At 41.9% G+C, this 24,135-nt stretch overlaps 1 protein-coding gene across 3 annotated transcripts in view; it reads left to right on the top strand.

Annotated features, from left to right (window-relative positions):
• NSD1 (nuclear receptor binding SET domain protein 1) overlaps nt 1–24,135 on the top strand; it is an 81,552-nt gene that overhangs the window by 6,744 nt on the left and 50,673 nt on the right. For all 3 annotated transcript variants that reach the window (XM_073651192.1, XM_073651190.1, XM_073651191.1), the window contains exons 3-5: nt 7,835–7,958; nt 15,237–15,406; nt 18,082–20,158. In XM_073651192.1, coding sequence (XP_073507293.1) covers nt 7,835–7,958; nt 15,237–15,406; nt 18,082–20,158 — 2,371 coding nt within the window. The remainder of the gene's footprint in view (nt 1–7,834; nt 7,959–15,236; nt 15,407–18,081; nt 20,159–24,135) is intronic.

Below are 24,135 nucleotides of genomic sequence, written 5' to 3'. Positions count from 1 at the left end.
CATAAACGCTGGGGAAAAATCCGCATCATGGGCACAGCACATGCGGATTTCCATTGGGGAACATTGCTGCCCTTCTACCATGCGTTTTTAATGCGTTTCCGCAGCTGCAGAAACGCATAAAAAAACGCATTGTGTGCACACAGCCTTAATACTCGCCGGGGATAGAGCCATGCGGCATACTAGTAGAAAAGGGCGGGTTTCCGTCTGCTAACAGTGAGGCTTAGTGCCCACGATGCAGATTTGAAGCAGAAATTTCCTGAGCATTTCTGCATCTCCTTGGCAGAAAAAAACACATGCAGCTTTTGGCTATGTGCCCACGATGCAGAAATGAAGCAGAAAATTTCTGCAGCATTTCTGCATCTCCCTGGCAGAAAAAAACGCATGCAGATTGTGCATGCGTTTTTCCTGCAGAATACATGCGGATCCACATGCGGGTTCACATGCGTTTCCGCATGCAGATTGACCAGCGCTTTCCAGGCGATAGCATCACTTGGAAAGTGCTTGACAACTAGGTTACACTGTATAAATCCATGCAAACAGCATGGATTTATACAGTGTGAACCGTAAAAATTAAAACAAATAAAGCTATACTCACCCCCGAGGCCCCGACGTGGCTGCAGCGCTCGTTCCTGTCTGGTTCCCGGCTGCCGGCATATCGCGAGACAGAGCGGTGAAGGGCCTGCGGTCACATGACTGTGACGTCACCGAAGGTCCTTCAGCGCTGCTGGCATTCAGAGAGAAGCCTTCGGAAAGATGAATATAAACTTTATTTGTTGTTTTATTCTTTTTTTACAGGTACAATGGTACCCAGGTCTGGATGAGAGTCTCCTCTCCTCCAGAACTGGGTACCATCCGCACATAGAGACGCATAGAAGCCGCTTGTAAAAATGTACAGTCGCGGTTTCTGTGCGTCTCAATGCAAGTCAATGGCGGGAGTTCCGCTGCACTTCCGCAAAATTAAAAGACATGCTGCGGATTTTTGTACGCAGCATAAACGCTGCAGAAAAATCCGCAGCATGTGCATAGAACATGCGGAATCCCCTTGGGGACCATGTGGTGCGGATTACCTAGCGTTTCACAAGCGTTTCCGCTGCGGAAATTCCGCAGCATAAACGCTTGAAAAACGCTACGTGGGCACACAGCCTTTACATGCATTTCTTTCAGCGTTTTTACATGCGTTTTTGCATGCGTTTTTTCAAGCGATTTTGATCATCACTTGTAAAAGGGCTTGACAAGTTGGTCACACAATACAAATCCATGCAACTGGCATGGATTAATTTTGTGTGACCAACTTATGAGGAGATTTCTGCTTCAAATGGTGCATATAGTGTAAATAAAAATAAAATTAAAAAAAAACCTTATATTCACCTCTCCGGCTATCCTCTCTCCTCGGTGTCCCGCGGTGTACTGGCAGGACCTGTGGTGACGTCATTTAGTCAGCTGATGGTCACGCGACCACTGACGTCACCGCAGTTCCTGCCAGTTCACTGCGGGTCGCCGAGGAGAGAGGAACGCCGCCGGGAGGAGACCGAGGGTCGCCGGAGAGGTGAGAATAAGGTGGGTTTTTTTTTTATGTTTTTTTTTCTTTTTACGTTATAATTCTTTAACTTGCAGGTACGATGGTGCCCAGGTCGGATGAGTCTCCTCTTCTCCAGACCTGGGTACCATCTGCGCATTGAACCGCATAATATCCACATGTATACATGCGGATGTTATGCGGTTCGATTCAAGTCAATGGGTGCGATTTCGCGGCTAAATCGCGCCCAAATTGGTTGTGCTGCGGATTTTTCCGCAATCATAATCTGCAGCGGAAATTTCTGCAGCGTGTGCACAGAACATGCAGATTATCATTGGGGAACATGGCAGACATCTTAACAAGCTGTTTCTGCAGCGACATTTCCGCATTAAATCTGCATCGTGGGTACACAGCCTGACTGACGGGTACCTATACACGCACGTAGGCAGAGATCTGTATCAGCAGGCAGGATATTAAGTGTGGTGCAGCGTTTCAGAGTAAAACATACGTGACTGTGATCATACATCCAGTCCTGGCTGGCCACGGACTGGGCAGCATATACCATCTGTCAGGTTCACTTTAAAGTGTTATTTCCACCAAGATACTGTTATGAAACAGCTTAAGGGTATGTGCACACTAGTATTTGCAGCAGTTATTTCTGCTGCAAAAACCAGAATGTTGTAAGGAAAAAAGCTGCATAAAATATGCATGTTTCTGCTGCTTTTTTTTTCTAGAAATTACTTGCATTCTTTTTAACCATTTATTTGAATGGATCAAAGCGCTGAAAGAATTGACATGTGACAACGTGTGAACGAGCCATAACAGCTGTGCTAACATTTTGGTATGACTGTCATGAAAATGAATAGAAGTAACGGAAACAGAGTAGCAAAGCAAGCATTACTGCTGGCCTAACTCCTGAGTTATGGCTTCTCTTACTCATTCACTTCTTCTATGAGATTTGCCCGACCAGCATAGCACAGCTGTACTCTGGTGATTTAATAGCCCCCCATCTGATGGTCAGGACCTAGATGCTGTGATTTCCCCCTATATTGGTCAGATTTGTGTCAACATAGAAAAAAATGATTTGAACTGATTTCTGGCTTTGGTTCGCAAACATATTTGACTGGTTTGTTTAGGATTAGAATAATATGCTTGCATTCTTTCAAAAATAGTGCCGCAATGGGCTAGGTAATTTTGTGGCTGCTCTCCACTGTCTGTAATTGGGCTGAGCTGCAATGCTACACCCAAAATGGGACCAATCGTGGCAATATTTTTGGAAAAAAACTGCCACATTTTTCGAAGTTTGAATAACCTCTTTAAAGGGGTGTTCACAAGTTTGGAAGTTATCATCTATCATTAAGATGGGTGATAATTTCCCAATTGCTAAGGGTCTAACTGCTATGGCCTGCACTGATCCCAAGGACCAGGTCTCTGAATAGCCCCATGTAAATTGGAGCGGTGGTCAATATTGCGCACTGCCACTCCATTTTTACTCAAGATCACTGGAGATAGCCTAGCGCTGTGCTTGGTTGTTTTTCAGCATTTAAGAATGTATAGAGCGGCAATGCATATTATCAATCGCTGTTCAACAATGGACTCTTTAGAGCCCTCGGGGTCCATGGGGGTTCCAGCAATCGGTCCCTCAGCTATCGGGAAGCTACCTTCTGTGGATAGTGTATAACTTCCAAACTTGAATGCCCCTTTAAGGGCTGGTTCACAAGTAATGGATTTTCTGTCCAGGTTTGGGAGGGTGGAAAAATCCATAGCATGTTGCAGCAAAGTGAATGAGGGTTCAAAAAACAAATCTGTGCTGTGGATAATTTCTGTGAAGCAGTGGACCTGTGCTGGAGATTCTTAAATCTGCAGCTCATCCATTATTTGTGTAGATTTGGCCCTTTGCAATTCCTAGAGAGATCTGCAACAGAATGAGCTTCATTCCATACAAAAATTGCAGATCCACAACAAAATCTGCACTGATTTATATTTTTTTTTTCACGTGTGAACACACCCTAAGAATCTTACTCCTATACTGACAAATACGTGTGAATAATAAATTAGTGGGGGATTAGAAGTGTTGCATTCTGCACAAGTGCGGTGTCTTGTGCCACTGTAGTACCTGCAGTGATAGCTTAAGGCTGAGTTCACACGATGCATATTTAATGCGTTTCCGCGGCGTTTTTGCAGTTGCGGAAACGCATGAAAAACGCATGGTAGAAGGGCAGCAATGTTCCCCAATTGAAATCCGCATGTGCTGTGCCCATGATGCGGATTTTTCCGCAGCGTAAACGCTGCTCTCAAAAATCCGCAGCATGTCAATTAATTTTGCGTAAACGTGGCGTTTTCGCCGCCATTGACTTGCATTAGAACGCGCCAATTCCGCAAGACTGCATCTGTACTTGCGTTATTGGCGCTTTCTAATGTGCGGATGGTACCAGAGTGTGGAGAAGAGGAGAGTCTCCTCCACACCCAGGTACCATTAAAAAAGCTGTAAAACAAGAATAAAATAAAAAATATATATATACTTACCATCTGTCGGCCCGCCCACCGCTCCTGCTTGGTTCCCGGCACTTGCAGTGAGTTGAAGGACCTGCGCTGACGTCAGAGTCATGTAACGGGTCACGTGACGCTGACGTCGGCAGGTCTTTCAATTCAAAGTTGCCGGCAAGGGAGAACGGAGTGAGCAGGACAGCGCGGACCATCGGAGGTAAGTATATACACACTCTCGGGTCACACTATATAAATCCATGCTGTTTGCATGGATTTATATAGTGTGACCTAGTTGTCAAGCACTTTCCAGGTGATGCTAAAATCGCCTGGAAAGCGCTTGTCAATCTGCATGCGGAAACGCATGTGAATCCGCATGTATTCTGCAGGAAAAATGCATGCACAATCTGCATGCGTTTTTTCTGCCAGGGAGATGCAGAAATTTTCTGCTTCATTTCTGCATTTTGTGCACATACCCTAATGTGAATGAAGGTTGATTTGGAGCTACCGATTACTGGGCTGGGCATGTACTGCAATCTTGGCTGCATTACTAATCCTGCAGTTTTGGTTGTCCATCCAAGTATGTGCACATGTTCGGTATTTTCAGCTGAAAAATCTTCTGCAAATACTGGGGTGTTTGCAGGAAAAACGCTGCGTAACATAAGTTTGTACGCTTTTATTCCCCCATTCAATTAAATGGGTAAAAGATGCTGAAAGAAATGACATGTTGCAGATCTGAATCTGCTTCAAATCTGCAAGAAAAAAAAATTAGCAGCATGAACATGAAACTTAATAAATCTTAATCACTTTCTGGTACTGTAATATGCTGCATTTTTTTCTGTAACTAAACTGCTTGGGAGAAACACAGCGTGGACACAATACCCTTAGGGTGCATGTAAATGTGGGACGTGAATGTAGAAAATATTCATGTAATGTGGATTTTGTTGTGGATTCATTGAGGAAAATCCAAAGCAAATCTGTTACTTTTCGATTTGCCCTAAAAGGTTTTGCTGCACTTGTAGTTGAATTGGAAATGTCATGCGAAACATAATTTGGTAAAAATCCTAGTAACTTGCTCCAGAAGTGGGTTGTAATAAAATATGTGCAGTTGAGTACTACAAATTACACAGGGCCAAACCTCCGACTCCTCAGTTTCCCTGACTCCTGACTCCACAGCACGGACTCACTACTGAGCGTGTACATAAAGTGCAGCACAGATTCATCTCACTGCCTCACTACTGAGCGTGTACATAAAGTGCAGCACAGATTCATCTCAATGCCTCACTACTGAGCATGTACATAAAGTGCAGCACAGATTCATCTCAATGCCTCACTACTGAGCATGTACATAAAGTGTAGCACAGATTCATCTCACTACTGAGCGTGTACATAAAGTGCAGCACAGATTCATCTCACTACTGAGCGTGTACATAAAGTGCAGCACAGATTCATCTCACTGTCTCACTACTGAGCATGTACATAAAGTGCAGCACAGATTCATCTCACTGCCTCACTACTGAGCATGTACATAAAGTGCAGCACAGATTCATCTCACTGCCTCACTACTGAGCGTGTACATAAAGTGCAGCACAGATTCATCTCACTGCCTCACTACTGAGCGTGTATATAAAGTGCAGCACAGATTCATCTCACTGCCTCACTACTGAGCGTGTATATAAAGTGCAGCACAGATTCATCTCACTGCCTCACTACTGAGCGTGTACATAAAGTGCAGCACAGATTCATCTCAATGCCTCACTACTGAGCGTGTACATAAAGTGCAGCACAGATTCATCTCAATGCCTCACTACTGAGAGTGTACATAAAGTGCAGCACAGATTCATCTCACTACTGAGCGTGTACATAAAGTGCAGCACAGATTCATCTCAATGCCTCACTACTGAGCGTGTACATAAAGTGCAGCACAGATTCATCTCACTACTGAGAGTGTACATAAAGTGCAGCACAGATTCATCTCACTACTGAGCGTGTACATAAAGTGCAGCACAGATTCATCTCACTACTGAGCGTGTACATAAAGTGCAGCACAGATTCATCTCACTGCCTCACTACTGAGCGTGTACATAAAGTGCAGCACAGATTCATCTCACTACTGAGCGTGTACATAAAGTGCAGCACAGATTCATCTCACTACTGAGCGTGTACATAAAGTGCAGCACATTCATCTCACTGCCTCACTACTGAGCGTGTACATAAAGTGCAGCACAGATTCATCTCAATGCCTCACTACTGAGCGTGTACATAAAGTGCAGCACAGATTCATCTCACTGCCTCACTACTGAGCGTGTACATAAAGTGCAGCACAGATTCATCTCACTACTGAGCGTGTACATAAAGTGCAGCACAGATTCATCTCAATGCCTCACTACTGAGCGTGTACATAAAGTGCAGCACAGATTCATCTCACTACTGAGCGTGTACATAAAGTGCAGCACAGATTCATCTCACTACTGAGCGTGTACATAAAGTGCAGCACAGATTCATCTCAACTAAAAGCCGAGATCCTTAGATGAGGAATAGAACATTTTATAGGACATTTCATAACTTTCCCAAGTTCTTATGAAAATATTCACATTACATACTACATTATACTACTGAACCCAATTTATCATATATTTTGGGAGTTGGTCCATTTTATACCAACTCTGACTCTACAGCCCTGCGATTCACAGAAGTATTTTGGGAATGCTTCCTGTTTTGCTATTCTGTAGGGCTACCATTCTCATTGCATGTGTTTATTCATCTACATTCATTCCATAGAATGACTCAAATTGATTCGGGGGAAAAATGCATTAGCAACATGCACACGTTCAGTATTTGGTTACCTCAGTATTTTTAAGCTAAAACCAGGAGTGGGTGATAAATACAGAAGTGGTGACGTGTTTCTATTATACTTTTCCTCTGATTGTTTCACTCCTGGTTTTGGCTTACAAACACTGATGTAATATACTGAATGTGTGAATGTGGCCTTATAGAGGAATATTTAATAAGCAGACATGTCTGACCGATATATGTATGTGACATTCATTAGGCAGTAAAAATAGCCTGGCACTATTATTCTACAGGTCGGTACGACTACTATGACACTACAGAGGTTTGCACGCTGAGCTGATGTTTTTATTGATACCGTTTTGGGGTACATACGGTGTTTTGATTTTCATAGTATTTTTGGGGGGTGGAAGTACGCCAACTGTAAAAACTGCAATTCTGGTGTTTTGATCCTTTTTTCTTTCCCATTTTAATTTTATACGGTGCTTTATTTTCCTACAGTTTTTCTCTATGGTTCTATACTCTCTAAGCGAGGGTCACACAACCGTTTTTCTGTCATCTAAGACAATCAGGCTGACTTATGCTAATGAGGAGAAAAAAAAATTCTTCATCTTCTGCATTTATTCTGTCCGTGAAAATCTGATCACACACGTGGTCCTTTTTTTTTTTTTTTTTGTTTTCCTCTTTAATTTTCCCATGGACCCATAAACATGTATGTCTGAGTGCAATACAATAATCAGATGCGATTATGGTAGTTTATGCTGTGATTTTTCTTCTTCTCTCCTTGGACCGACTCGATCTGAGGGAAAAATCGCACATGTGCACGGCCCCAAAGAATAACATGGGAATGAGTGCTATTCAGTAAAACGATCGATGGCACTTGCCCTATTTTCAGTCGTGTGCATGAGACCTTACTTTGATTTCACTTGTGGATTTTCACTGTCCTTGTTTCACCTGACCTAAGATCACCTCCACAGGATGTTTTGGGCTTTGCTGGAGAACTTGTTTTTCATGTTAAATGAATTTTATTCCCTCTCTAACCAGACACAACCAAGGGGAAAATTACCTGTCCACATCTTTGAAGAAGGGGATGTTGTGTGGGCAAAACTGGGTCGACGTCCGTGGTGGCCGTGCAGGATTTGTGCCGATCCTCAGCAGGATGTCAAAGGTAAAGGTTTTCTTATTGCCTTCTGGTTGAATATTTGTGTCCAAAGCCTTTTTACCATTAGAAACTTCCATTATTCGTCACCCTCAACTTGTCACACACATCACTTGATATGTGTCGGCAGGGTGACAGGTTATTGCGGCTTAGGTCCCCTTCTTAAGTCAGGGTTTTTTTTTTGTGTTGTAGAAAATCTGATTTTTTTGATCAGTAACTTCTATCGCAACTATTTTTTTTTTTTTTTTGTCCTTGACTCTGTTTTTACTATCAAGGTGGCATCCATTTTTCTCATATTCAAAAAAACAAGATGACTGTTCCCAAGCTTATCCTAACCATAAAATGCAACATAGATGTCATTTCTGTTCTGTCCATTTTTGCTTTTTTTTTTTTTCCCACAGACCCACAGACTTGAATGTGACTTTTTTTTTCAATCTGCAAACTGTATCAACTTTCAATATTTCTGTGATGCATACAAATCCATATATACCTATATACCATAATGGTTTGCATTCTAAATGTAGGAGATGTTTCCCATTACCAAAGTAATTTGCTCTCCTTTGCAAAAATTTGCACTATTCACCTATTACCATGCTTTCCATTTTGATTGTAAGCTCTTGTTCCCTTTTACTGTTGTCCGATTAATTTTTCATTACATAAGACTGTTAATCATTTCAGCCTTTCCTTGGAAGTATAGGTTGGGATGGATAGGTTTACAGTGGCAAATAGCACCAATCTGTTCTGCTAATTGACGTACCATGTGTAAACTATTACTTGGCAGTTACCTCTTAGACCCTGTTCACATCTTCATTGTGACGTGGAAACAAATAGAAGCACAGTGGGCATGGGATTTCTATAAATCCCATCCAATGTGCTTGTAATGTACAACGCAGCGTTTTGGATGCAGAGGAGATGAGCTGTCCAAAACGCTGCTATTCCTGATGTGGGCACGCAGCCTAACAAGGCATATTGTGAGAGAATTACAATGTACATATGAGCAGCTGCCATTTGGAAAACCATGTGGAGCATGCAGCTTCCTTGGGATTCAATAGCACAGGAATAAATGTAAAAGACATGCATATTATAAGCAGAATTCCTTGAAGGGATAGGACTAAAACTGATAGTCATAATTATAGACTTACAGTGAAACAGGTTTATAGAGGAGGGCTAAGGTATGTGTTCTCAGACATGGAAGGCATACTGGCAGCATATCAAGGTAAATTGAAGTACAATATAGCTATGATGGTAAAAACCAGTATCATGCAACAAGCATATTGTATACCGGCCAAAATAATGACGGATGGTTACCTGGTGATTGACGTGTTGGGTATCGGGCACTAACAATGCTGTCAGATAAGCAGTGGTTCCCATACACCAAACTCTTCACCAGACATAGGAGGTGCCTGGATGATATGTCTCCATGGTGATGCATAGTTGTGAGAAGGCCTTTACAGCAAATGTCCACCAGTTGGTGTGAGAAGAAAGGAAGGGACAGATCACAATATAAGTTGTGTATGGGGAGTAGTGTGGAGAGGGAGCGAAATGTAGTTAACCCAAGGAAATGAAGAGAATGGGAAATAAAGAAAATGTGTAGCTAGTCAATGGTTCTAGGTGGGGGTGATAAATCATATTCGTATATCAAGCTCCTAGTTGAGGCCATGGGGAGTAAGGGTTTGCAGATAATAAATCCAGTAGGACTCCTTTAGGGTGGTTGCCACCCCATCTGCGCAGTGGAACTAAGGCAGGTTTCCAAATGGCACACCTGCCTTAGTTCCACTGCGTTGTTTCTCCTGGCGTCTCACTCCTCCAGCAATCCGATACCTTGAAAAAGGTTCAGTGGCATTTTTCTTTTCTTAAACTGAGAGACTCCAAAAAAAAAAAAAAAAAAAAATATTCCTTGTAGAGAAAAAATGTGCTCTTTCTAATGATATCAGAATTAATATATTTTAGGGGTACCCTTTTTGAGAAATTTGACCTAAAAATAGGTAAAATTCGTTTTTATTAAGTTTTTCATCATATGTGGGTGTGAATATTTCCACAAATACATATGGTTTGACCGTGATATTGCAGCAATGCAAAGTCATGTAGATGTTTGGTGTACAGAGCAAAGCACCAGTTACTATTGGTTTTTGGTCTTGAGTTATATATGGGCAAAGTTTGGCATAAATTTTATGCGACGCGTTTTGCAAGCTACTTTGACACAAAATTGTGGCCGAAATATTGTTTTGTCATAGCCGGTAATAATTTTATCGTGTTTAGCAGCAAACGTTGAGCTAGTATGCCAAATTTCAGCATCATAGCCAGTATAGAACTCTAATGGCTATGTGCCAAAGTTTGCAAAATCCTCTTAGCTGAAGCCGCAGGCTTGGTGGAACCTCCAGTGAAAGGTCAACAGTGCCCAATGTATTTGAGATCTGGCCCTAAAAATTTACAGAACCTCTTTTCAAACATACATGTACATCCTTATAAATTTTCAACAAAATCGGAGAAGGTCGAGTGGGGACTATTTTTAAAACTGGTCCACTTGATGTGGAATGACCCCAATGCTTGCGTATGATTTCATTAGGTTTGGGCATGATGAGATGGTAGATATGGGCAAAGGGGGACTCTTTCAGATTCAATTTGTTTGTGATAGTGGGGCCGTGACCTCACACCAACTATCAGTGTTCGGTCAGTATTTTTTCTCAGGAGTGGGAGCCAAAACCAGGTGAGGAACAATCAGAGCAAAGGTAGAATAGAAGCAAGTCACCAATTCTGCATTTATCACCCACTCCTGGTTTTGGCTCCACGCCTGAGAAAAAATACTGACCAAATACTCATAGTGGGGCTGTGGCCTGAATGTGAGTATCCTCGTTTTTTCAGATTGACGCAGTTTTATAGGGTAACGCCTCTTGGAAAATTTTATAGGACATCTGGTCAAGCCTTGTTGGTTAGAGTAACCTGTCTGACACTTAGGCTATGTGCGTACGTTCAGGATTTGAAGCAGAAATTTTCTGAGCGTTTGTGCATCTCCTTGGCAGGAAAAAACATGCGGTTTTGCTGTGTTTTTTTTATGCTTTTTTTTTTAAACGTTTTTGTAAATCAATGAATGCTTTTTGGAGCTAAATAAAATAATTTGGAACATTGCTTAAACCCTTGGATTACCGTCAGAATTGAGGGGAGTATATTGGTTAATTTAAATGATTTAAATAATGTATGTTGTATTTCAAACAAAGTGTTTGCTCTGTGTCTGTGTGTTTATTTAGCTCTTTACTTTACTTTAATTAGGTTTGGTAATGAAAGGGTTTGACACCTTGTCATCACCAAACAAAAGAGCTATGTGTCAGCTAATCCCATTTGCCCAATGTCATTAGCATTTCCATTCATGTAATTTCTGGGGTAACTGTGAGCTGCTATTTTTAGCCTAGGAAGGTGCCATTAACATGGTCCCTGGCCATTATTAACTGCTCACAGCTGTTTCTTTAGCTACGTCCCCAGGGATAGCACTCGGCAGTGCTTTGGACACAGCGTATTTTTGCTGCGTCCAAAGCGCTGTGTTCTAATGCTGCACTTTTGTTGTCGGTACATGTGAATTCACTGCATATAATGACACTTCAATCGGTCAAAATCTGCAGTGGAGACTAGTATGTCCGCTATAGAAATTGACATGCTGCTGGTGAGTTTGGGTACGTGCCCGCGGTCAGGAGCCGCTGCAGGTTTGACGCTACGTGCTTACAGTGTCAAACCCGCAGCGTCCAGATGTTACAACATAGTGGATGGGATCTCTAGAAATCCCATGTCCACTATGCATGCATCAGAGTCTACGGATCACCCTCGGACACTGACGTGCGGCGTGTCTTTTAGGACCACAGCATGTCAAATTCTCTTGCAGAGTCGCTAGTCTGGGCAACAGAAATTTGACCACTAGAATGTATTGAATTTGGTAAATATGCATGTTTCAGTGAACACATGTGGATTTACCTGCGTTAAATAGAATGCAGCGTTTTGGACACAGCAAAAAATATGCGTCCAAAGCGCTGCTACGACCGGATCGTGAGCACAGGGCCTAAAATTAAAGAAAAAAAAAGACGTGGACTCCCGTCATTTTTAAAACAAGCAGAGGGAAAGCCGACCGCTGGGGACTGATATTAGTAGCCGGGGAAGGGGCCATTGGCCAACAATGTTCCCTGGCTATTAATATCAGCCCACAGCGGTTTGTTTAGCCCTTACTGGCTAGATTACAGGGGGACCACTGAGAAAAATGGACGTGGGGTCCCCCTATAAAATCTAACCAGAAAAAGATTAAACTAGACAGCTGCGGGCTGATATTAATAGCCAGGAAAGAGGCCATGAATACTAGCCCCCTCCGTGACTATTAATATCACCCCTCAGCAGTCCCAGATATGGCGCATCCATGAGATGCGCCAAATCTGGCGTTTAGCCTCCGCTCTTCCCACTGCCCTGTAGCTATGGGCTTGGGGTTCACATCAGCCTTGTACGTGAAGCCCAGGTTGGTATTCGAGGGTGTCTATAAGATGCCCCTGTTACTAATTGCGTAGTAAAGCTATCGCTGCCTTTTCAATAAAAGACAAGACCAGAATAAAGTATTTTAATCAAATAAACACATTTTTTATTGTACTCTGTCCGAAGCCTTCGATCTTCTTCTGAAAAAAGTAAAATAACAAACAACCATATCCCTCACATGTCCGCCATCATGACGCAGTCCACGATTACCGCCAACGATTGTCCCTCGGTGATCCGTGTCCCTTCTACAGCAGTGACATCAGCAATCACTGATGACATTGCTGTAGAAGACAGCAATGTATACTGACAGGAGTGTAAAATCACTCCTATCGGTATACATTGCTGCTGCAGGAGTGAGGTCACTGGGGTTCATCATCTGAAGATCAGCTGATCAGCCCCGGTGAGCTCTCCACCATGGAAACATTCTTCAAAATGTTCCCACAGTGAAGTCACGTGAGCGATCAGCTGATGGCTCACGTGACCGCAGGTGCTAGTAGCACAGTACACTGCTGGGATGAGCGCGCTTCCCGCAGTGTATTGCCGGGGGGCACCGGACCAGTGAGTAGTGTGGTTTTTTTCTTACTTTCATTTTTTTTTTTTTTACCACGGGCACGCCGACTCGGCAGAACAGAATACTGCCCACCCCACCCCCCCAGCTGAGCCGCTCTCCCTGTTATCAACGGGAGTGGCAGTTGGATGAGAGGAGCAGTAGTCCGTCTATGCCGCCTTGGGTACCACCCGCAGCGCGTTTCCACTGCGAATTTGCGCCCATTGGATTTAATTGAAACGCAGCAAATCCGCAGGTATAGATATTATACCTGCGGACTTGCTGCGATTCAAGTCAATGGGCGCAAATTCGCGGTGGAAACGCGCAAAGAATGGATATGCTGTGTTTTTTTCCACAATGGTAATCCTGAGCGGAAATTTCCGCATCATGTGAACAGCACATCAGGTTTACCATTGCAATAGCTGGCAGTCCGACTTGGCAAGCATTTTTGCAGCGGAAAAACCGCCGCGGAAACGTGGCAAAAACGCTTCATGTGCAAATACCCTTACAAGTACTTCTCGCTAAATTAGAATATCATCAAAAAGTTAATTTAGTTCAGTTCTTCAATACAAAAAGTGAAACTCATATATTATATAGAGTCATTACAAACAGAGTGATCTATTTCAAGTGTTTATTTCTGTTAATGTTGATGATTATGGCTTACAGCCAATGAAAACACAAAAGTCATTATCTCAGTAAATTAGAATACTTTATAACAGCTTGAAAAATGACTTTAAAATCTGAAATGTTGGCCTACTGAAATGTATGTTCAGTAAATGCACTCAATACTTGGTCAGGGCTCCTTTTGCATCAATTACTGCATCAGTGTGGTGTGGCATGGAGGCGATCAGCCTGTGGCACTGCTGAGGTGTTATGGAAGCCCAGGTTGCTTTGATAGCAGCCTTCAGCTCGTCTGCATTGTTGGGTCTGGTGTCTCTCATCTTCCTCTTGACAATACCCCATAGTTTCTCTATGGGGTTAAGGTCAGGCGAGTTTACTGGCCAATCAAGCACAGTGATACTGTTGTTTGTAAACTAAGTATTTGTACTTTTGGCAGTGTGGACAGGTGCCAAGTCCCTGGTGGAGAATGACATTTCCATCTCCAAAAAGCTTGTCAGCAGAGGGAAGCATAAAGTTCTCTAAAATTTCCTGGTAGGCTTCTGCACTGACTTTGGTCTTGATAAAACACAGTGGACATACACCAGCAGATAACATGGCTCCCCAAACCATCACTGATTGTGGAAACTTCACACTAGACCTCAAGCAGCTTGGATTGTGGCCTTTCCACTCTTCCTCCAGACTCTGGGACCTTGATTTCCAAATCAAATGCAAAATTTACTTTCATCTGAAAATAACACCTTGGACCACTGAGCAACAGTCCAGGTCTTTTTCTCATTGGCCCAGGTAAGACGCTTTTGGCATTGTTTATTGGTCATGAGCGGCTTGACAAAAGGAATGCGACACTTGTAGCCCATGTCCTGGATACGTCTGTGTGTGGTGGCTCTTGAAGCAATGACTCCAGCAGCAGTCCACTCCTTGTGAATCTCCCCCAAATTTTTGAATGGCCTTTTCTTTACAATCATTTCAAAGCTGCGTTAATCCCGATTGCTTGTGCACCTTTTTCTACCACACTTTTTTCCTTCCACTTAACTTTCCATTAATATGCTTGGATACAGCACTCTGTGAACAGCCAGCTTATTTAGCAATGACTTTTTGTGGCTTACCGTCCTTGTGGCAGTCTTCCCCATGATTGTGGAGCCTACTGAAACAGACTAAGGGACATTTTTGAAAGCATAGGAAGCTTTTGCAGGTGTTTTTGTTAATTAATCTAATTTACTGAGGTAATGACTTTTGTGTTTCCATTGGCTGTAAGCCATAATCATCAACATTAACAGAAATAAACACTTGAAATAGATCACTCTGTTTGTAATAACTATATAATGAGTTTCATTTTTTTGTAATGAAGAACTGAAATAAATTAACTTTTTTTGATATTCTAATTTTGTGAGAAGCACCTGTAAATCCTCATATGTATTGGGACAAAGAGAGAAAACCTTTAGTGGAGATGGAGCGGCAGCTAGTTTAGAGTGATTGTTCCTGTCTGTGAGGTTTGAATAACAGTGATGTCTGTAAGTCCCTGTTAACATATAACAAGGATTATTATTTTGACAAGATCAAGTTATTTAGTATTCTTTGTGTTACTAACATTTCTCTCTGAATATTTTTCTATTTTCCAGAACCAGGCACTAAAAAAACACCGTGGCAGTATTATGTTGAAACTTTGGGAGACCTAACTGAGAAGGTTTGGGTCCCTGGTAAGGCAGTTGTTTCTTTCAAAGGCGCTTATCAGTTTGAACGATTGCCAGACCCACGACATCCTCAAAAACTAAAGGAAGGGCCACACAAGGTAAGAATTGTTCTTCCCACCGGGGAGTGAATCAATTGATTATCCGAAAATTGCAAATGTACATAAGATATATATTTTTTTTTTTCCTTAGCCTGTTGCCTCATCTTAAACCCATACCTATGTTCTCTTAGATCTTTGAAGTCTCCAGTGTCCCAATTTAATTTTTTATTTTTTTTTTTAAGTGAGATGTCATTGGGTCATAGAAAATGGTCTTACAGCTTGTATTATGTTTAAAACTTCAATTCTAAGTAAAATTGGTCCTTTTTATTTTTATGATCCCCCCCCCCCCCCTTATTCAGAACATATTAGTAAGCTAAATCTTAGAAAAGCTTTTATCAGTTTCTGGTACACTGTATAAGACCCTGAAGAAGCTCCTGTCCTCAAATGAGAAGGCGATCTACAGCTTTTAGCAGCTATTTCTTGTTGGTTAATGTAAGGACTTTTTCTGTATAAGTTATATGCCTTTTTGTCTATAAAGGATTAGTCCTGCATTGGCCATTTTCACATTAGAGATAAGTAGTACCAATAACGTGACTCCACATAATGGACTGACCGTTATGACTCCACATTCCTGCCGAGATGCATGCACATGGCCTATTGTAATGTACAGGATGTGTACTCGTCTCGTGTAGGTCCGAACATCAGCTGCGGAAGTGAGCAGCACTAGACAACCCTTTTTATAATTTTATTACTTTGAGTTGACATTAAGGGGGAGCTTTGGAATCCATATCTGGAATCAATATTTTAAATGTATAAATATGCCAAAAATCATATTGTCCCTCCTAGCGCTACAAGCCGATGCCTACCGAAAAAGAATACGTCCAACTACGAATTGTAACTTAATGTTTTCAGTTAATTAATTTCTTTTGTCAATGCACAGATAAAACATTAGTGTCACATAAGTATGCATTTTTTCCATTGTTATTCATATGTTACAAAAAGAAAATATATGTAAGTTTAGACCTATTAGTCATTCCATACCATGTGTATTCCAAGATATCAATTACTATGGCTCGTCTCACAAAAAACAAGACCTTGCTTTTCTTTTATGAAAAATTAAATAAGCTATTACACGAAGTGATTCCATATGTGACAAAAAATTATTGTTCAATTAATTGTATGTAATCAAAAGTGTTAGGACTTCAGTTCATCCCACAGTAAACAATTCACCATAAAGACTTATAAAACGAAACCTAAAAAAAATGTTATGTCATGTCTTTAGGAATGCATTGATTGAGGGGTGGAAGAAAATGCTAAAGGCCCCGTCACACTAAGCGACGCTACAGCGATCCCGACAACGATACAACCTGTCAGGGATCGTTGCTGCGTCGCTGTGTGGTCGCTGGTGAGATGTCAAACAGTCAGATCTTCCCAACGATGCGGCGACCCGTAACTACCTGTATAACGATGCACGCCTATGTGTTTGTGTCTGAGTCGTCAACAAGGTCGTTGGTAAGGTGTCAAACACACCGATGCATGCTACCCAGCGGGATCTCAACGATCAAAGAAATGTCCAGACCATTCCGACACGACCAGCGATCTCACAGCAGGGGCCTGGTCGCTGCTAAGTGTCAAACGTAGCGAGATCGCTACTGAGGTCGCTGTTGCGTCACAAAACTTGTGACTCAGCAGCGATCTCGCTAGCGATCTCGCTTAGTGTGACGGGGGCTTTAAACCCTGATTCATCATGGTGTTTTCACCAGAAATCTGGCTTAAAACACTGATAACTTCTAAAATGTTTGCGCAACCTCTAATTTCGCCCCACTCTTGCAAAAATGAACTGAGCCAGAATGGTGACCTGACCCCACAGCTTGTCTACTTCATGAAAAGATGTGGCATCCCTTACACATAAATCTTACTAGTAAGATTTGTGGCGAGGTACATCCCACTTTTTATAATATAAACACTTGATTCATTAAGAGGCATGCGCCTTTCATTGAATCAAGAGCGTTTGATTCCAACATCCCCCCCCCATCAAGACTGATGTTAGGGGCCTTAAAGGAGTTGTCTGGCCTTGGGGTACAAGTCTGCAGACTTGTGAATCCTCAGTGTGCCCACTGCATGATGTGAGGATTATCCACGATGAAAGTGGGCTGTTGTGATGGCAGACATGTGATTTGCATACTTCCGGCCTCTCTCAATACACTTGAATAGAGCGAGGCTGCGTCCATCTAGTCAGCATGTGACTGCATGTATGCAAATCACACACTTGTGGTCATTTGCCCGCCACCGGAGAATCTTCTTTTCACGCGCTTGGAGGATTCACATGTCTGCAGTCACATAGTGACTGCAAACTTGTCCCTGAGGTTGGGCAACCCCTTTAATTTTAAAAGCCCAAAATAGACTGGTCCTTTTTAATGGATAATGGAAGCAACAAGAATGCCATGTTTAATCTCCAATGGTAAATGTCTTTACTTTAAATGAGTTGTCCAGTCTTCTGATAAAAGCATGTGTGCACGCTGTGATTATTCACCAAAGGGATTGAGTCGTCGTGTGACTGCAAGTATGTGATTTGCAGACTTTTCTGGCCATATTCCGACTAAACGTGTGTGTACTGCACACTCAGAATTCAGATGACTGCAGATTTGTCAGAAGATCGGCAATCTTGTTTAAAAACCACTAAATATGGATGTTTACTTACTTTACTCTTACGTTTTTATTTTTATTTTTTTAAGATTCCATCAAAACTTCTAACACTATGGCAGTCGAGTATTGCGCATGCATTAGATTGTCTTTCCAAGACAAAGTATGGAGAACTTGCGCACCTTGGAAGTCATGATGACCCACAAGTGGAGTACATTGGGAAGGAGTTCAATGGCACAATGAATAGGGGACTAAATGGCCTTTTAAAATCCTCTCTGCATCGCTCACTCCCGTCACCTTGTGATAACATAAACTCTGTTAATAAAAATAAGAGCACTAGCCATAAGCCTATAAATCAGACTGCTGCCAAGACCAAACAGTTGCATGAAGAATCTGTTAGTTCTATAAAACCAATGTCTCCTGATCATTTGTATAGCAAAATCGATGATGCAAAGTTTACAATGACACCCTACCAGAAAGACCATGCCAGGCGAGGATTTAAAGATGCCTTCAGCCTTAACCAGGATGATGGCTCCAGTGCAACTAGTTGTGACTTGATATCCAGCATTTCCTCGAAGTTGTTTGAGACGAGTGCCTGTCCTGTGGAGCAAGAAACTTCGGACAGTGACAATGTGTCCCTCACAAAAGACACCTTCAAACCACAAACAGATCTTGCCAGTCCTCATTCTAAGCACTGCGTACAGTCAGAAGACAAATTGTGTGTAGGAGTGAGTAAAAACAAACGTGTGAGGGATGACCCTGTATCTAGTCCTTTAAACTCAAACAAGAAGCTTCCCACGTCTAAAGATTTGAAGGACTGTGACAAAGATGCACAATTCTCTAGTAAAGTCTATCCTGCATTGACAAAACTGGACAGTCCAGATACACCTAGTAAAGCCTCTTTATCATGTACTACACTTGTATCCTCATCAGATTCTTCCTCAAACTCTCCAAATCCTGTGTTGGGTAACAGTTTTACCAGTGAAGGTGCCGATTTAATGAAGGATGAAAACATGCCTTTAACTGAAGATAGCAAATCGTACTTGGATGAGAAACACCGAACCTCCTATCCCAAACACGAAAAGGTCAAGGTGGACTCAAAATCCATCTCTACCTCTAGTAAAAATGGGAATGTACCTGCAGTCGGCATTGATTTACATGGAAGATCTTGTGGTCTTTTACAGGTTGGAGAAGTAAAGCAGTTAATGTCTGGACTAAAGGAGCCATCCGGCAAGGCCATTAAAGAGGACAATTGTGAAAGTTCAGACTCTAAGGCATCTCTGCAGAATAAAATACCTATGGAGCCAGGTTATGAGTACAGCACTCTGTTAATGATGATCAAAGATATGCATGATACCAAAGCAAAGGAGAGGCAGCTCATGACTGGACAGAATACAGCATCCTTGCAAAGTCGTCAAGATGTCTCTTCTGAAAACCGACCTATAGTGGTATGTGAGCAGTCAGTGGCTGGAATAAAATCTGAATATAAGCTTAATGACAATGCCATTTCCGGTGTTGCTTATTCTTCTGTGGTACCATCTGGTGCACCACCCCTGCCTCTATCCACAGGCCATATGGAAGGTTCTGGAAGCCCTAATTCTAAAGTGCCATGCTCAAACAAAAGATTTATAAAACCATGCATCCTGCAGAAAAGAAGAGCTCAGGCAGCAGAAAACCTAACTGCTGGAAAAATAATGAACTTTCAGTCTGAAGACAAATTGTTTTCAGATCTTGCACAACACTCAACGGCACCTGGTCGGACAGAGCTGGATTCCTCCTTCCATCATAAGCCATCCCCTAAAAGAGACACACTACCAAAAGAAAGTGTAGGCGCTTTTGTACAGTCGACTGTAGAAACCACTGATGCAAGTATAGAAAAGCCTCACCAAAGCCGTACATCACTTGTATGTGGCAAGGAGCTGGTTGAACCGGAGTCCGAGCTGAGTAATGAGTGCCTTGGATGGGACGAGTCTGATGAGTCTAATTGTGTGGCTCCAAAAAAGCGCTGGCAAAGGTTTAAGCAAGATGAACAAATGGACACAAACAGCCTTCCTGATGCCAATCAATGTATCAAAGATGAGGCAGCACCTCGGCAGCAGGATACTGATGCCATACTTTCAGCAACTGGGCTTTCTGATGATGCAACTCAAGCAGAGTCACCAAAACAAGGTAATGGAAACCTATTATAGAATGTACCTGTGTAATACGTATTTGAGTTTGCAGTCCACATTTAGGAGATATTCACACATTGTGTATTTTTTGCCCCAAAAGTCCACATAAGTTCAGTGCATTACATGTTTAGAAATAAATTAAATGGTTGTTTCATCAGCATGTACGTACATTTTTTTTTTATGCCCCATACTTGTACATTAGACAAAAATACCTATATAGAGCCAAAATAAATACAGGGCCCTCCAAATACCCCAAAAATCCTTACCGATAATATAAGCGTATGCCCAATAAAAGTAGCAAACTTTGATTCATAAAAAGTCACGATTAAAAACATTCAGCAAAAAGAGCATGTAGTTTAGGAATAAAAGTCTATACAACCCAGGAATAATGCAAACCAGATGTCACACTGATATATACAGGTGCTTCTCACTAAGTTAAAGTAACTTTTTGATGATATTCTATTTCAGTTCTTCAATGCCAAAAGTGAAACTCATATTATATATAGCCATTACAAACAGATTGATCTATTTCAAGTGTTTATTTCTGTTAATGTTGATGATTATGGCTTACAGCCAATGAAAACACAAAACTTGTTATCTTAGTAAATTAAAATAACTAGCAAAAAACACCTGCAAAGGCTTCCTAAGAGCTTAAAAAGGTCCCTTAACCATTCCATCCATACATAATCCATCAAGACTGCTCCGTGCTGGTCCCAAAATACTTTGAGCATGACCTTGCCATCCGAGGGTTGGACACGTGCCGCCTTTGGAGATGTCGAGTCATGATTCTTCCATTGCATCGTCTGGACTTTAGTCTCAGGATCATAGTGATGGACCCAGCTTTCATCCTGTGTGATCAGTCTGTTGAAAAAGTCCTCCTGGTTTCCATCGCACAGCGAGCTGATACCTTATGCATGTGAAAATGGTCTTGGATGATTATTTTTTTCTTCCACAGACCCCACACTAATCTTGACATTTTGGTCTAGGTGGCAAATCGTTACACTGCGATTTTCCAAAATGGCAACCTCCACTTGCTGGATGGTGTGTTCATCAATAGCAAAGTGGGGTCGTCCTGGAATTGGAGCGGTTTGCACTGAAGTCCAACCAAATTTCAATTGACTATGCCAGTTCTTGACTACATCATATGATGGGGAATCGTCACCATAAACCTCTTTCATCTCTTTGAACGTCTCCTTTGGTGTGCGGCCTTTCAAGTAAAGGAACTTGATGACCACTCTGTATTCCACTGGGTCCATTATCAAACCTCACACCACTTCACCACCTGTAAAATCAGAGATTCATGGAGTAAGCTGACTAGCTGAGCGAACAAAAAATAATTGATGACACCAAAGATGAGGCATTTTAAAAGGAGATGAAAAAATGATAACGTCTGGAACATCATTACATCTAAAACGTGGACATGATACTGTGTGAAAGGTAATAGTGTATATAAAATAGGACCATGATCCATGTGCCGTGCAAGGTGCCATAAGTGTAGGAGTAGTGAATGAATAGAAGCAAAACCAGACATCCTAAAAACAATTAAAGGAAAGGGCAAAATTGAACCTTGTTCAATCCCCTGAGTCGGACGGAGTCCACCTTCATAATCCATGCGGCTTCCAGCTGTGCTAGATTCTTCCTCCCAATTTCCGCCATGCTTATTAAATCGGACCCGGTCAATGCAAGAACTCTCATGGCCAACACCACAACCATGAGCAAATTTGAAGTGTCTTTGTTTAGGTTTCCGTTGTGAAGTATCCACAGTAATAGACACAAAAAAAATATGTCTCTGATGTGTTCCCTTCTGAGTTTTCAGTTGTCTAGACTTCAAACCCATGTAAATTAGTTTTACAAGGACATGTGGCATAATATTTTTTTCTCTCTTCTCTGAAATGTTATCACGTCAGAAGAAAGAGAAATGATTTTTATATCTTTTTAAAAAAATTGAATTCATTGAATAACTGTGACCGGGGAACTTTAAAAATCAGTCCTGATTGTGTTCACCAGGGTCTCTGCTATCCCCGGTAGCTAAGCTCCTGGAGCTTTTCAGACTCTTGGGGGGCGCTATAGACTTATTCCCTTTATGAGGGAATAAGGCTCCTTATCGGCTGCCATTTTACTGTGTATCGGCAGTCGTTAAGGGGTTAAGAAAACAAAATAAAAATTAATTGAAAAGGAAACATCCCTATTAACCCCTTCACTACATTCGTCGTGCATGTACAGCTCAAGTCGGAAGCAATGTATGGAACGGGCTCACGTGGTGAGCCTGCCCCATACTCAGCAGATGATGGCTGTTACAGCCAAGACCTACCTCCAACAAATGTGGGTGGAGCAGAGTTAATCTGTTAAATACCTCCATCAAACTGACAGCTGCATTCAACATGCACTGGCATAGGGGCTCCGTCATTCCATGCGCCGACCGGCGCACCTGTGAGGTTGCTATGACAGCAGGGGGTCTGCTGAAGACCTTCATGCTTGTCCTTACGGAGCTCCTTTTGAAATCCAGCCTGTGGCCAGGCTTCAAAGGAGATAGTGATTTTCACTATATGCAGCAATGCTGTGGCATTGCTGTATATAGCACAAGTCATCCAGATTGCAGCTTCAAGTCCCCTAAGGGGGCTATTAAGAGTGGGGAAAAAGTCTTACATTTTAGTTTTTTCCCCTCACCCATGACATGAGAGAGTAGGATCTGCCCCTATTACTAGACAGGAAGCCTCAAGCACAAAGTAAAAAGGCAACTCCCACTTCCTCTAGTGACCATTAAAATGGTAAAAGTAACTGGACATGTATAGTACCGTCATAATCGTACTGATGATCAGTAAAGACAATGTCAGAATTGTGGGGTATGTTTTTTACAATTTCTCTTGGAATTGTGGTAAATGTATTTGGGGACAGAAATAAAAAGTTATGGCTCTGGATAGGAAAAACCAGAAACGCAAAAACTGGAATTGGCCGCGTCATTAAGGGGCTAAAGAGAACCTGTCATCACTATTTAGAATGTTAAAGTAAAGGCATGACCGTAATGACACTGTTAGATTTAATAGATCCTTTTTTAGTGAAGAAATCCACTTCCTGGTTGTTCTTTAAAGGGGTATTCCTGTCTCCAAGATCCTATCCCAATATGTAGTAGGTGTAATAATAATATTAGCAAATACCTCCAATTAGAAATGTAGTATATTTTTTCTGATTCACTACCTCTTACCTCATGTGCAGGCATCGCAGGACCTTAGGTATCCATGGTTACGTCCACTGATTAAAGTCAGTTAGTTAGCTAGTTGCTAGTGGTCGTAACCATGGATACCTAAGGTCCTGCGATGCCAGCACATGAGGTAAGAGAGATGGCAAATCAAAAATACTATGCTACATTTCTAATTGAAGATATTTGCTAATATTATTATTGTTACACCTACTACATATTGGGATGGGATCTTGGAGATGGGAATACCCCTTTAATCTGCATTTGAAGTTGGGGAGTAATATCCTTTTGGTGCGTAGGGGCGGGACTGTGGGTAGGGTCTTCAGCCTTGCTCCCCATACATGTGACAAACTCTCCTATAGGTAATTGTTCTTCACTGTTGCAGCTAAACCAAAAGAAAATAAGCCAAGAAATGGTAAAATAAAAAAGGTAATCCCATGATAAAGCAATTTCTCAAACAGAAAATAAAGTTGTTTAATTTTCTTATATCTGCTTCATGTAAAGCTACTGGTCTGAAGCTCAATTTTCAGTTAGGTCTGTGGGGCAGTGTTTATTCTTGGAACCTGATCTACAATGACACATTTTTAATAATGCCTCAAAGCTTTTATTCTTAAATGACTTGCCGTATCTGCTTCTGTGCTTTCTGTCCAAATTTATTCGGTACAAAATTTTGTGGGCTTTACCAATATGTACTTGTTAAGTGCAGCTTCTTTCCTCACCGACTATACTTCTCCTGTTCGTAAGTTGGCTGCTGGTGGGGGAGCGTGTGACAGGATTTG

Source organism: Phyllobates terribilis, unplaced genomic scaffold (assembly GCF_046119375.1).
Source record: "Phyllobates terribilis strain yellow unplaced genomic scaffold, ASM4611937v1 Scaffold_11__3_contigs__length_659146591, whole genome shotgun sequence".
Lineage (NCBI taxonomy): Eukaryota > Metazoa > Chordata > Amphibia > Anura > Dendrobatidae > Phyllobates > Phyllobates terribilis.
This window is presented reverse-complemented; position numbering and strand designations above follow the sequence as displayed.